The sequence below is a fragment of the Monodelphis domestica genome, chromosome 1 (assembly GCF_027887165.1).
Source record: "Monodelphis domestica isolate mMonDom1 chromosome 1, mMonDom1.pri, whole genome shotgun sequence".
In the NCBI taxonomy this organism is placed as follows: domain Eukaryota; kingdom Metazoa; phylum Chordata; class Mammalia; order Didelphimorphia; family Didelphidae; genus Monodelphis; species Monodelphis domestica.
The window spans coordinates 738,500,889-738,513,251 of record NC_077227.1 but is presented as its reverse complement, the minus strand read 5'-3'; the positions used below and the strand labels follow the sequence as shown (position 1 = coordinate 738,513,251).

The following is a 12,363-nucleotide window of genomic DNA, read 5'->3' as shown; positions in this document are numbered from 1 at the left end:
ACCTCCAAAGCCTCTGACCCAGCGATTCCACTCAGGCATGTACTCCGAGGAGACCGATGATAGCGAGTAGAAAAGCATCTTTCCTCTGACTTCCTTGCAAAGGTGGAAAACTAGATTGGAGACTTTAAACATGCGTTTAGACTTGTTTGAGTCCAAGTTTATTTTGCTGAACTGCTCTCCCCCTCCCCACCCCCAGCTTCGTTATAAGGATGTTTTCGGGGGTGGGAAAAGAGAAGGGAAAAGAGAAGGGTAAAAAGAAGACAGAATGAAAGCACAAATAATCAAATTTCTTAAAGAAATCATTCATAACGTTCAGAGAGAGCCGGGTTCTGTTGAGGGGCGGGACAAGAAGCCAGCTCTGAAGCTCTGAGAAGTGGATGAGTGGCAAGGAGGTCACGGTCACCTGAATTTAGGTAACTTATTCATAGAATTAGGCGGTGAAGGGAAGGAGACCTAGAGGAAGAGAGCTTGAGGGATCAAGTGAAAGTGTTTTTCTCAGGGTGAGGCAGATCTGAGTGTGTTCGGTGTCGTTGTTAGTGTTGAGTTGTTCTAGTTGTGTCCAACTCTTTGTGATCCCAGTTGGGGTTTTGTTGGCAAAGACAGTGGATCGGTCTGCCACTTCCTTCTCTAGCTCATTTTACAGATGAAAAAACCAAGGCAGACAAGGATTTGGTGACTTGCCCAGGATCACACAACCACTAAGTATCTGAGACTGGATTTGAACTCAGGTCTTCCTGTCTCCAGACCTGGTCCACTGCTGTGGGAAAAAAAAAAACACTTGGGTGTATTTGTAGAAAATGGTAGTAGATAAGAAAGACTGAAATGAGAGAGAGGGAATGACCAAGAAGACAACTCCTAGAGGAGGTGGGAGAAGATGAGATCCACAAGTAGAGCACTTTGCAAGGAGAAGGGCCACCTCTTCTTCCCAGATAAGCATAAGCTGTAGAAGGAGTTTTAGTTGGGGGGCAGGAAGCAAAGGGAGCTCCTGATGGATGTCCTATTAAGGATATCTGCCAGCCACTGGGCAGCAGCAGGGAAGTTCTGGTAGAAAAGCAAGAGGCAACTCGGCCAACAGGGGTGACTACATTTCTGAGGTTCATCTCTAGAACCCCTAAGAAATCCAAAAATATGCGAGTCCAAGCTTCCAGCCCCCCCCCCCCGTCCCCACACCCCTCCTTTACCTGGCCTCTTATTTCATGGCTTCTGTTCCTTTCCTATGCTGGGCGCCATAACCAAATTTCACCGGACTTACAATATGGAGGTTAGAGCAGAGAAGCCATAAGTGTTCCGATTTATGCAAAGTCCTGTGTTCTAAGGACAGAAACGCAAGATGGAGAGGCTGGCCAGGGATCTCAGTGGCCCCTCGTTCACCCCACACTCAAAGCAATGCCCAGGAGGACATCCTCCCATCTTACCTATCCAACGACCACTGCTTCGTCCTTGGTGAAAGTTGAGAATGGCGATTGAAACAGAGGTGGCGGGTGCTGGACATGGAGACTTTGGACCCTTCTCAGAGCCTCTGGGTCAGCCACGGAGGAGCGTTCCTGTATTTCTACTCATGATTCCATCCAGCAAATGGAGAGTAAGTCAAAGGGTGAGGGAGAGGTCCTTTTAGGACATAGGAAGCTCCAAAGACGGGAACTTCATGGAAATGGGGCAGGAGCCATTTTGATAAATTATGACTTTATTAGGAAAATTCATGGCCTTAACAGAGAACCTGCTATAGGGATTAAAGGGAAGAGTGGCAGCTGAGGGCTTGGGCACGCTCTGTCCCTTCCTCAGAATCAGCTCTCCAAGGGCACAGCCTCTCTTTTCCTCCCCTCTCTTTCTAGCCCTAAAGGACCACATCGGTGGCAGTTATGGCGTCCAACATTCAGTCTTGCAAAAAGAAAGGGCTGGCTTTTCTTTTTGATTGAGGGTGCCACTTACTGGCTGTCGGGAGACCACAGCTACATATATGCATAGTTGCACACATCCTCTGTGGTGGGAGTATTTTTAGCCAAGCCAAAGCACCAACTTCCATTTTTCACATTCGTCCCTGAAACTCGGAGAGCTTGGAGGCCCCGTGGAAGGCAGGACCATGGACACAGAGAACATCTATATGAATATTCAGACGAGAAAACCGCCTCCAAAGTCACTGAGTAAGTACCAGGGTCCCTGGGCAGGATCTGAGTCCTTCTTTCTCCCAGAATTCCTGGGCCAACTTTGGACTCTATTAGACCAAGATCCCACCTCCTGAGCTCTCGCCCAAGACTCTTCAGAGACTAATACTCTGAAGGAGAGCCAAAAGGAAAGGAACAGAGGCTGCTCTTATTTATTTTCCTGCCTACCCCTGGTGCTTTTTGTAGGGAATCTAGAGTCAGGGGGCAAGGCTGCCCAATGGTCACCAACAGACAAAAAAGCTGGGAAGATATGCTTAGAGAAATCCTGGCAAAGGGGATGTGGGCAGAACACATCAACAGCAAGTACAAATGAATTTCCCTTTGTATCCCCAGAGGCTGGCACATTGCCTTGTATACAAGAGGCACTTAATGAATGCTCCTTGACTCGAGGGAAGTTCAAAGCTTAAATAGCTTCCTGATAATGGCATTATTAAGATAGAAAATGAAGAGGGGAAGGTAATAAGCATTCATATAGCACCTACTATATAGGGGGAAAGCTGAGCTTTTTACAATTATCGTCTCATTTGATCTTGACAACAACCCTACAAGGCAGGTACTGTTATCATCCTCATTTTACATTTGAGGAAACTGAGGCAAACAGAAGTTAACTGATTTGCCCAGCGTTTCTGAGGCAAGATTTTTTATTCAGGTTTTCTTGACTCTAGATCCAGCTACCTCAGTAGACTCAAAGGAATATGCTAGTCTCTAGAGAGCTTGAAGGACACAGACCCTAGCCCAAGGGTGCAGAGCAGAGGTTTGGGGGTGTCTGTTCTGGACCCCTTGGGCAATCTGGTCAAGTCTTCAGAATAACATTTGAAAGAAATATGAAATTTCAGTTGAACGTTAGTGAAAACAACACTGTACTATTTTCCCATCCAAGTTCACAGGTCCCCTGAAATCTCTCCTTGGGTCCAGAACGCCTGGGGTGGAGCTGTAATGCTCCGTCTGTCTTGTCCTGGTTGATGGCCAGGGTTTGCCACGCTGGGTTTGTTCCAGGAGGAGTAAATCCTCCAAATGCCCCTGTGTGGGTTGGGAAGGACTGGAGGGCAATAGCTGGCTTGCCCAAGGGGAGGAGAGGTATGCAAAGCAGGAACACGACCAGGCATCTATCTCCCTTCCCTCCTTTCTCCTCCTTCCCTTCAGTTTCCTCTTCTTTTTGTTTGATCACGCTGAGAAGTGTGTGTGTGAGATAGATCTAGTGCCTCAGTTTCCTCCTCTGTACAATGAGCTGGAGAAGGAAATGGAAAACTACTCCAGGAACTTTTTTGAGAACCCCAAAATGGGGTCACAAAGAGTCAGACATTCATGTAGTCTTTATGGAAAATCCTTTTTCTCCTTGAATCCGTGTTGGTGGCTCTTAGGGAGTTGCTCCTTCTTTGGGGGGATCTCTACATGCACAATAATTGCTGGTACTGGACAGCATTTTCTTTGAATTATTCATCTTTCCAGTTTTCGGTTCTGAATTGGGATTTGGGCCAGCACAAGGTTCTGCCCTCTTCTGAAATCTTGAGCAGCATGGCTGGCCCTGCTTCAGTTGACCTCAGTTGCCTGGGTTCCTTCTAGTATTTCCCTCCCCCTTTCCTCCACCCCAACTGATCCTGGTCTTCAAACATCAGAGTTCTTGTAGACGCAACCTGTGTCTCATTCAGGCAGCTTCAGACACTTACTAGTTCTAGAACCGTGGACGTATCACTTAAGCCTCAGTCTTGCCATCCACAAAGTGGGGATAATGACAGCACCTCCCTTCCAGGGCAGTTAGGAGGCAGCATAGGTAAAACACTTAGAAAACAAAGTGCTCTCTAAATGTTAGCTATTGTTGTTAGAGGCCACAATGGAGGGGTAGCGAGGCGGCTCAGTGGATTGAGAGTCAGACTGGGGTTCAAATCTGGCCCCGGACACTTCCCAGCTGGGTGACCCTGAGCAAGTCCCTTAACCCCCATGGCCTGGCCCTTCCTGCTCTTCTGCCTTGGACCCAACACACAGTATTGATTCTAAGACGGAAGGAAAGGGTTAAAAAGGAAGTCACGTTGGCCATTGTTTAACTATCAAACATGCATTTCTCTATTTGGCCGGGGCTCCTCTGGCCAGCGCAGATAGATGCGTCTATCCAAAAATAACCAGGTTGGCATAAATGAGTCTATCTGGAGGGTGGAGAGAGGAAATGACAGCGGGAGTGGGGGGGGGGGGGCAGAAACCAGCCTTGGAGAGCTGAGGCTCTCTGGTTCTCTCCTCAGGCTTCCCTGGGTGCAGGTCAGCTCCAGGCTTGCTCTGAGCGGGGCAGCCGCTGGCCAGGGCTTCTCACGGACACTTTCTTTTCCTTCCCAAATTTAGAGCCAAAGGCAGAGACGCAGCCAGCCTACAAGAACCTCAAGATCCTCTATGCTGTCTTGGCCTTCTTGGCTCTGCTCCTGGTTGCTTCCTTGGCAGCTACTGTTCTTCTTTGTAAGTCCCCCCAGGGGTCTGGACTCCAACAATCTGGGTCTGGGCAGCCAGGAACAAAGCAAAGTCCAAGAGGAACTATCTGACCAGCGATGCCTCCCAAGGACTCGAGGGTCTGGGCTACTGCTTCCTTGAAAAAGTTGGGGGGTTCATTTGTTAGTTTCTCATTGCCATGACAGCACCCAGTCCCCAGAATAGCCTTGTGTGCTGAAAAAGACAACTGGATTCCCAGACAGAGACCCAGGTTCAAATCCAACCTCTCCATGTCTTAGTGGTGTGACTTAAGCTCCCTTGGCCTATTATCTATATGTAAAGCAAGGAGGTGGTCCTCTAGCCGGCCTCAGAGGTCCCTTCCAGGTCTCCGTCGAAGCCCCTACGTTCCCCCATCATCAGTGAACAGGCCGATGAGTGTTTGGTTTGGAGCTTTTTCGTCCCTTCCCAACTTTTCTCAGGAATTGGAAGGTGGTCTCGGGAGCCTGCCTCGGGCTTCCGCCATCTCATTTGTGTACAATGTTTAGATACATGGGAAAACGCGTGCCCATGGCTCCATGGGAAACCAGTCCCCTGCAACTCCACGGATAACTCAACCCTGCTGGCCCTGAAGACAGAAAAGGACCATCTGGAGAAAACCAGTGCTTCCTATCAGGCCCTTCAGCGTAAATACCGTAAGTTTCTGTTCAATGGGGAGCCTGTCCTGGCCCCAAGCAGACTCTTCCTTTGGGGTCTCTCTGGGGGTGGAACAGAAGTCCAACAACAGCATAACGATGCCCTGGGAGAGAGTTCAGACTCCTCCATGCCACTGTCTGGAGATGGACGCTACCTGCTACCTTCTCCCCCTCGCCAACAACATTCACTTCTTGGTCAAGGGGCCCAGCTCCCTTCCTGCTGCCCGCTAGCCCCAGACGGCTCCTCTGTCCGTTTGTGGGCCGTCCTCCACCTGCTCACAGACCCATCTAGTCGCTTGGCCTCAGGTCTGTTTAGACTTCTGTCCTTCCCACTTATAATCAGGGTGGATTTTGCTTGGCCACTGAGTCCCCACTTCCATATTTTCCATAACTCCCCATGGAAAGCAGCCCTGAATGTTTCCCAGGACTTCCATCAGGATGGTGGGCTCTTCAGGAAGGACACTCAGAAAATTGGTGCCCCCTAGGCAGTGGCTATCCAACCATAAAAAACATGGCACGAAACCCCTGGCAAGGGCTCCATCTGATGTGACCTCCGTCTAAAAGCTGGGCGCTGCCTCTGACCTTATCCCAAAAGCAGACCATGAATCTCCAGCCTTCTTCTCTCATTCTCTCAGAACCCTTCAGAGACTCCTGGGTATCCTAGCCCCGCGGGGTCACTATGGACCTACCTTTGCCTTTAGCCACATCTTTCTGTCACATCACCTCTGGAGACACCTCCAGTGCCTGCTCAGTTGTGCAAGAATTGAGGAGATTTAGGGAGGGAGGGAGGAAGGGAGGGAGGAAGGGAGGAAGGGAGGAAGGGAGGAAGGGAGGAAGGGAGGAAGGAAGGAAGGAAGGAAGGAAGGAAGGAAGGAAGGAAGGAAGGAAGGAAGGAAGGAAGGAAGGAAGGAAGGAAGGAAGGAAGGAAGGAAGGAAGGAAGGAAGGAAGGAAGGAAGGAAGGAAGGAAGGAAGGAAGGAAGGAAGGAAGGAAGAGAGGAAGGAAGGAAGGAAGGAAGGAAGGAAGGAAGGAAGGAAGGAAGGAAGGAAGGAAGGAAGGAAGGAAGGAAGGAAGGAAGGAAGGAAGGAAGGAAGGAAGGAAGGAAGGAAGGAAGGAAGGAAGGAAGGAAGGAAGGAAGGAAGGAAGGAAGGAAGGAAGGAAGGAAGGAAGGAAGGGAGGAAGGAAGAGAGGAAGGAAGGAAGGAAGGAAGGAAGGAAGGAAGGAAGGAAGGAAGGAAGGAAGGAAGGGAGGGAGGGAGGAAGGAAGGAAGGAAGGGAGGAAGGAAGGAAGGAAGGAAGGAAGGAAGGAAGGAAGGAAGGAAGGAAGGAAGGAAGGAAGGAAGGAAGGAAGGAAGGAAGGAAGGAAGGAAGGAAGGAAGGAAGGAAGGAAGGAAGGAAGGAAGGAAGGAAGGAAGGAAGGAAGGAAGGAAGGAAGGAAGGAAGGAAGGAAGGAAGGAAGGAAGGAAGGAAGGAAGGAAGGAGAGTTCCATTTAGTCTCCTAGGCTGCCTCCTCCTCAGATCCTCCGGGTCAGGGAGCTTTGGGAAAATGTGGGTAGTTTTATTTCAATATGCTCAGCTCCCTTGGTAGGTAGTGTGGTGTGTCTCACATCATGCACTTAGCCACTGCTCTGGTAAAAGAAAAGGCCAAAGAGGCATGTAAAGAAAGACGCAGAAGCCCTGGGCTGGGCGGATCTACAGCCCCTATTGACATGTTGGTTGTCTCCCCGCTTCTTAAGGGTTGGTCTACACACTCCTCTCTGAAGGCTGGAGGCTGCATAACTGGAATATCTACTATTTTTCCAGTGAAACAAAGTCCTGGGAAAAGGCTCAGCAGTCCTGTGAGTCCAAGAACTCCAACCTGGTTTCAGTGACCTCAAGGGAAGAACAGGTATATGCATGCACGTATGGGCACAGGCATGCACACATGTAACACCAATAACAGACCATGAGAGAGACAGAGGAGAGGGTGGGAGATGCAAACAGCCTCCTCTCACACTAGCACCCCAAGAAAGGAAATAGAGGGATTCTGGGAATGAAACAGAATCCAACCGTTGTCCTGTGGAAGCAGAGAGCTCAGGGTGGGAAGGAGCTTCAGAGTCAAGGAGTTGAATGCCACTTAAACCTGAAGCCTGAGGGGCAGCCGGGTGGCTCAATGGGTAGAGCCAGGCCCGGAGACGGGGGGTCCTGGGTTCAAGTCTGGCCACAGACACTTCCTAGCCTTTGCTGCCCATCTACCTTGGAACCGACACTTGGTTATTGGCACGAAAAGAGCGCCTTTCTTTGGGGTTGGTTTTCTATGTGTCTGAGCTTACAACAATGACCGACATGGAAAATGCAAGTGGTGGGGAAGTTGGATGGGGAGGTTGGATGGGGAGGATCATGTCCTTTCAGAAAACATGTCCAGAACTCGTCGCCTGTGATTGGGAGAATAAAATATGGACTTAGAAAAGGAACCTGCAGCCCCTGCAATGGGCTTCTCTGGGCTCACACGCTCCCTGTTCAGGGGCTGCCTCAGGCTTCCCTGCCGGGTGATGCAGGAGGAAAGGCTCCCCCAGCCCCGTTGGGCTCTCGAGGCCCCCTCCGATGCTGCCCTGGAGACCCCTGGCAGGAGCCAGCCTGCTCTGGGCTACACGGAAGGGCGCCGGGGAGGAACACATCGGCTCTCTGGGTCCCTTCGGTCAGACCCATTTTCCATTCTTGTACCAGCTCACAGGATGGGGCGTCTGGAAGCGCCTTGGATGAGAAGAGAAGCAGCTGCCCAGAGAGCAAAGGGCCAGGGAGGGGGGGCAGGCTAGCAAACCTCGTTCTCAAAGGCAGAAATAAAATGAATGGGTTGGAGTGACAGGAAGGAAGGCTGCAGAGCACTAGAGATCATCCTAGGGGGCAGCTGGGTGGCTCGGTGGATGGAGAGCCAGGCCTAGAGACGGGAGGTCCTGGGTTCCAATCTGGCCTCAGACACGTCCTAGTTGGGTGACCCTTGGCAAGTCCCTTCACTGTCATGGCCGAGCCCTGACCTCTCTTGGAACCACTACACAGGACTGAGTCTAAGACAGAAGGTGAGTGGAAAAAAAAAAAAGTCCTTCGAATTAGAGCCTCTTCTACTGGGATGGAGTCCTTGCGAAAGGGGCCGCGATCACCCCTCCCACAGACCCGGCGCTTCTTTTACCTGCACGACCCCTTTTCAGACACGCAAGAAAGAAGCCCCCCCCCAGGGCGCCCCAAGCTTTGAGGTTCCGTTACATTGATGGACGCCCTGAGAGAACCTCCTCTGATCTGCCCTCTTGGGTTATCCACGCACAGAAAGCAGAGCCCCTTCCCACCCACCCCCCGACACCCAAAGGGGCCGGTTGGCCACTGGCTCTCGCCGCAGGAAGCATCCCAACAACACGCGCTTCTTTCTCCCACAGGAGTTTCTTGGCCAGGCAGTTAAAGATGGTCACTGGATTGGCCTGACCGACGCGGGCAGCGAGGGCGTGTGGCACTGGGTGGACGGGACCCCGTATAACGCGTCCACGAGCCCGCGGTGAGTCCGACACACCCCGAATCCGGCGCTTCCCCTGCTCCGGCTCTAGGATGGAGGGAGAGAGCATGTGTGCATGCGTGTGTACATGTGTGTACATGTGTGTGCATGTGTGTGTGCACCCTTACTCTGAACCACCCCAACTCCCCCCTTTCCCGAGCCTAAACAGCAGGAAGGCCTAGAAAGAACCCGCAGCCTCCGGGTTGGGAGGAAGGCTCTGGGCGCTCGCTCAGAGGCAGAAGCCAGGCGGTCCAGGGATGGCCAATCCTGAAACAGGACGCTCAGGTGTCCAGGCCTCCGAGGGGAAGATCTTGGCCTCACCTACATCCTGGCAGGGACTCTGGGCAAGTCATTTCAGCCCATTGCCTGGCCTTGGCCGCTCTTCTGCCTCGGAGCCTCTCCTGGGGATCGATTCTAAGAGAAAAAAACTGCCCGTCTGGGAGTCCAGAGGATCCAAGTTTAAATCACTCCCCAGACAGTTACTAGCAGGAGGACCTGGGATGTTGCTTAATTTGCTTCTGACACAGTTTCCTTATTTGTAAAAAACGGATAGAAGGAAACAATCCGTTATTGGTATTATAATAATAAGAGCTAATGTTCTTATAGCACCTCACGCTTGTCTCACCTCTGCCTCACCACGCTGGAAGGTAGCTGCTTTCATTATTCCCATTTTACAGATGAGAAATGGCAGATTTGAACTCAGGTCTTCCCGACTACAGGTCGGGCTTTGGCAGCTCTTCACCGATTTAATCTTCACAGCGTCCCTGGGAGGGCAGCCCGATCATTATCCCCTTTGTGGGGATGCTGACGGCACCTACATTACTAGGCCTCTGTGAAGATCAAATGAGCTTTTTAAACCGTAAAGTCGGCATAAATTCTAACTATTACATTAGACCAAAACAGCAGGGAAAAGAGGACTTGGAGCTCACTGTGTCAGTCATTTGCACTCTCCTTTGACTCTCAGTGACTGCTTTGGCGTTTTCTTGGCAGAAATTCTGGGTGGTTGGCCATTTCCTTCTTCAGCTCGTTTTACAGATGAGGAAACTGAGGCAAACAAGGGGTGTGGCTTGCCCGGGGTCACACAGCCAGGACAGGATTCCTTTTCTGGGGCTGTATTTGCCAGGAAGCTCATTCCCCTTCACTCTTCTTGGCTGGGCCCCAGATACACCCAAGGGGTCTTCCTTATCTAAGGGCTTCGTTCTGGAAGAATCCTTGCAGGCAGGCTGGGGCACCTTGAATGAAGCTCTTCTTTGTGCCTAGGTTCTGGGCGTCCAATCAGCCAGACAACTGGGACTACGACGGGAAGGGGAAGGGGGAAAACTGCGCCCACTTGATATCCGGAAATCGGGGATCCTGGAATGATGCCAACTGCGACTTACCCTACCGGTGGATCTGTAAGGTGTCCCTATAGAGCCTCCGGTGGGCTGCCTGGGCTGCTTCTTCCGCCAGCCTCCTTGTCCTACCCTGGCACCAGGCAGAAGAGAAAAGGCTCCACAGATATTTGGGGACCCTGATGGGGACCCTGAGTGACCTTAGGAAGGGCACGATGGAAGGAGACTCGATTGAGGGGGGAGAAGCGTCTCCGGGGCCTCTGACATGGGCAGACCTTCCCGGAGTCCCCCCTGGACTCCCCACCGCCTTGGACAAAACGCGAAACCCTCAGCCCGACGTGGAAGACGTTTCGAGTCTTGTTTCTCGTCTTCCGGCCCTTCCCGTCTCCTCGGCTCCAGCTCTCCCTCTGGAATTCTCTCTTCCCTGTCTCTGCCTTGGGGAACCCCTGATATGGTGGCTCCATCCCGCCTCCCCCTCCCTGGAATGTCTCTACAGTTATCTCATATACAGACACTCACACACACATGCACAGACATGTACTATGTATGGGCTCTGTGTGTCTATCACAGCACGTACATCTAGGTGCATCCGTGATGCGTGTACACACATGTGTGTGTCTTCCACTTGCTCATCTTGTACACACGTCTGCCGCCTGCCGCTCGCTCGGGGGGATCCTTCAAATCCTGCCTCAGGCCCAGGGCGGACAAGAAGAGCGTCCGGCTCAGGTCCGAACCAGGCAGCTACTTGGATGAAGTATGGATGGAGGCGTACCAGGCCGTCCCTCGAATGGACACTCCCCCTGGCTATCCCCAGCAGCCCCGGGCCCTCCACACGTGCCCAACAGAGGCCAGTGAGCCAGCGAGCCAGCATCACTGGAGTGAAGGAGCGCAGCCGTGGCAGCTGGAGGCCCCCGTTCGGAGTGAGGCGACCATCAGCTCGCCTACAATGAGCAGGGCAAAGGAAGGGCTGGGGGTGGGGTGGGGGAGGGAGGGGCAGCCAGGAGTGCTGACCGGCCTTCACCCAGGGACGTTCAGATGCTCCTCCGACAATTCACGGATGTTCTCTGTGTCACTGGACTAGAAAATCAGAACCACCTAAATCGGGACCCTCTATTCGCCGGCCCTGAGGGAGGCCAGATGACCGGAGCAAGGGCAAAGGCAGAAGAATCCTTGGGGAGGGACTTCCGCTTGAGCTGGCCTGCGTTGGCCCCAGGGCTCGCTCTAGGCGAGAGCCTCATTCATTCCCGCCAAACAGCCCTTTGTGCCCTTCCACCTACAAGGACCTTAGTGGAGGAGCGAGCCTGACAACGTGGAGAAGGCGGCTGCTTCCGGAACGGAACGGAAGGAAGGGCTAAATGTTCACAACGTAATTCTGAGCTCCTCATCGGTCTAACGAAGACCCCCACCGTGCCCCGGCTGGCGCTGCTGAAGGAACCAAAGCCTGCACAGCCGCAGATGGGTCTCCCCCTAAACAGAAACAAAATATCGCGAGACGAGAGTGGTTGAGGCTCCCGGCGCCTCGGTGTCCGATCAAAGAAAGGAGGTCTCCGGCACTGCCTCAGAAGCACATCAAGGGAGAGGAGCTGCGGGCGCCCCCTCCTCAAAGGGGAAGGAGGAGGCAAAGGCGGACAAGAACACAACTTCCTATCGTCCCTCCCTCCTAGGACAGGGCGAAGCCGAGGCTCCAAGGATCTCCACTTCAGGCCCCGGCTGGAGGAGGTCAGCTATGGCAAGAGGCTCTCCATTCTAAAGGGAGGACTGGGAGCTCAGTCACTCCCCGCGCTACAGGACAACCGCCTTTAGTTGAATCGCCAAAATAAACATCAAAAGAAATAAAGGGACAGCTGAAGGGTTCCGCGGAAAAAGTGCTGGGCCTGGAGACAGGAAGTCCAGGGTTCAAACCTGACCTCAGACACTTCCTATATGTGTGACCCTGGGCAAGTCACTTAACCCCACATGCCTAGTCTTCACTCTTCTCAGTTATTACTAGGAAAGACACTTGGGTTGTTTTTAAACCATACAAATGCTCTTTTTATACATATACACAAAACTTATTGTTCACCAAAGATTAGGAAAAATAAGACAAAAGAAACAGGCGCCGGGGGCTCAGGGACACGTGACGACCAGGTGAGGAGATAAAGCATCTGCCTCCCACCTACTGGTAGTCCAAAGTCATCTTCCTCCCTCAAAAGCTACCAGAGTAGAAAAAAAAAAAACCGTCCTCACATTGTTTGTGCTTACTCAGTCC

At 52.1% G+C, this 12,363-nt stretch overlaps 1 protein-coding gene across 1 annotated transcript; it reads left to right on the top strand.

The window, feature by feature from the left end:
- The first annotated feature begins 1,456 nt into the window (after positions 1-1,456).
- On the top strand, positions 1,457-11,090 carry LOC103099638 (C-type lectin domain family 4 member K-like). Its single transcript, XM_056818973.1, has 6 exons — positions 1,457-1,582; positions 4,361-4,604; positions 5,120-5,266; positions 7,001-7,152; positions 8,672-8,787; positions 10,045-11,090. Exons 1-6 carry the CDS (start codon positions 1,457-1,459, stop codon positions 10,193-10,195), a joined length of 936 nt encoding a protein of 311 aa, XP_056674951.1. The 3' UTR covers positions 10,196-11,090.
- Positions 11,091-12,363: the final 1,273 nt, after the last annotated feature.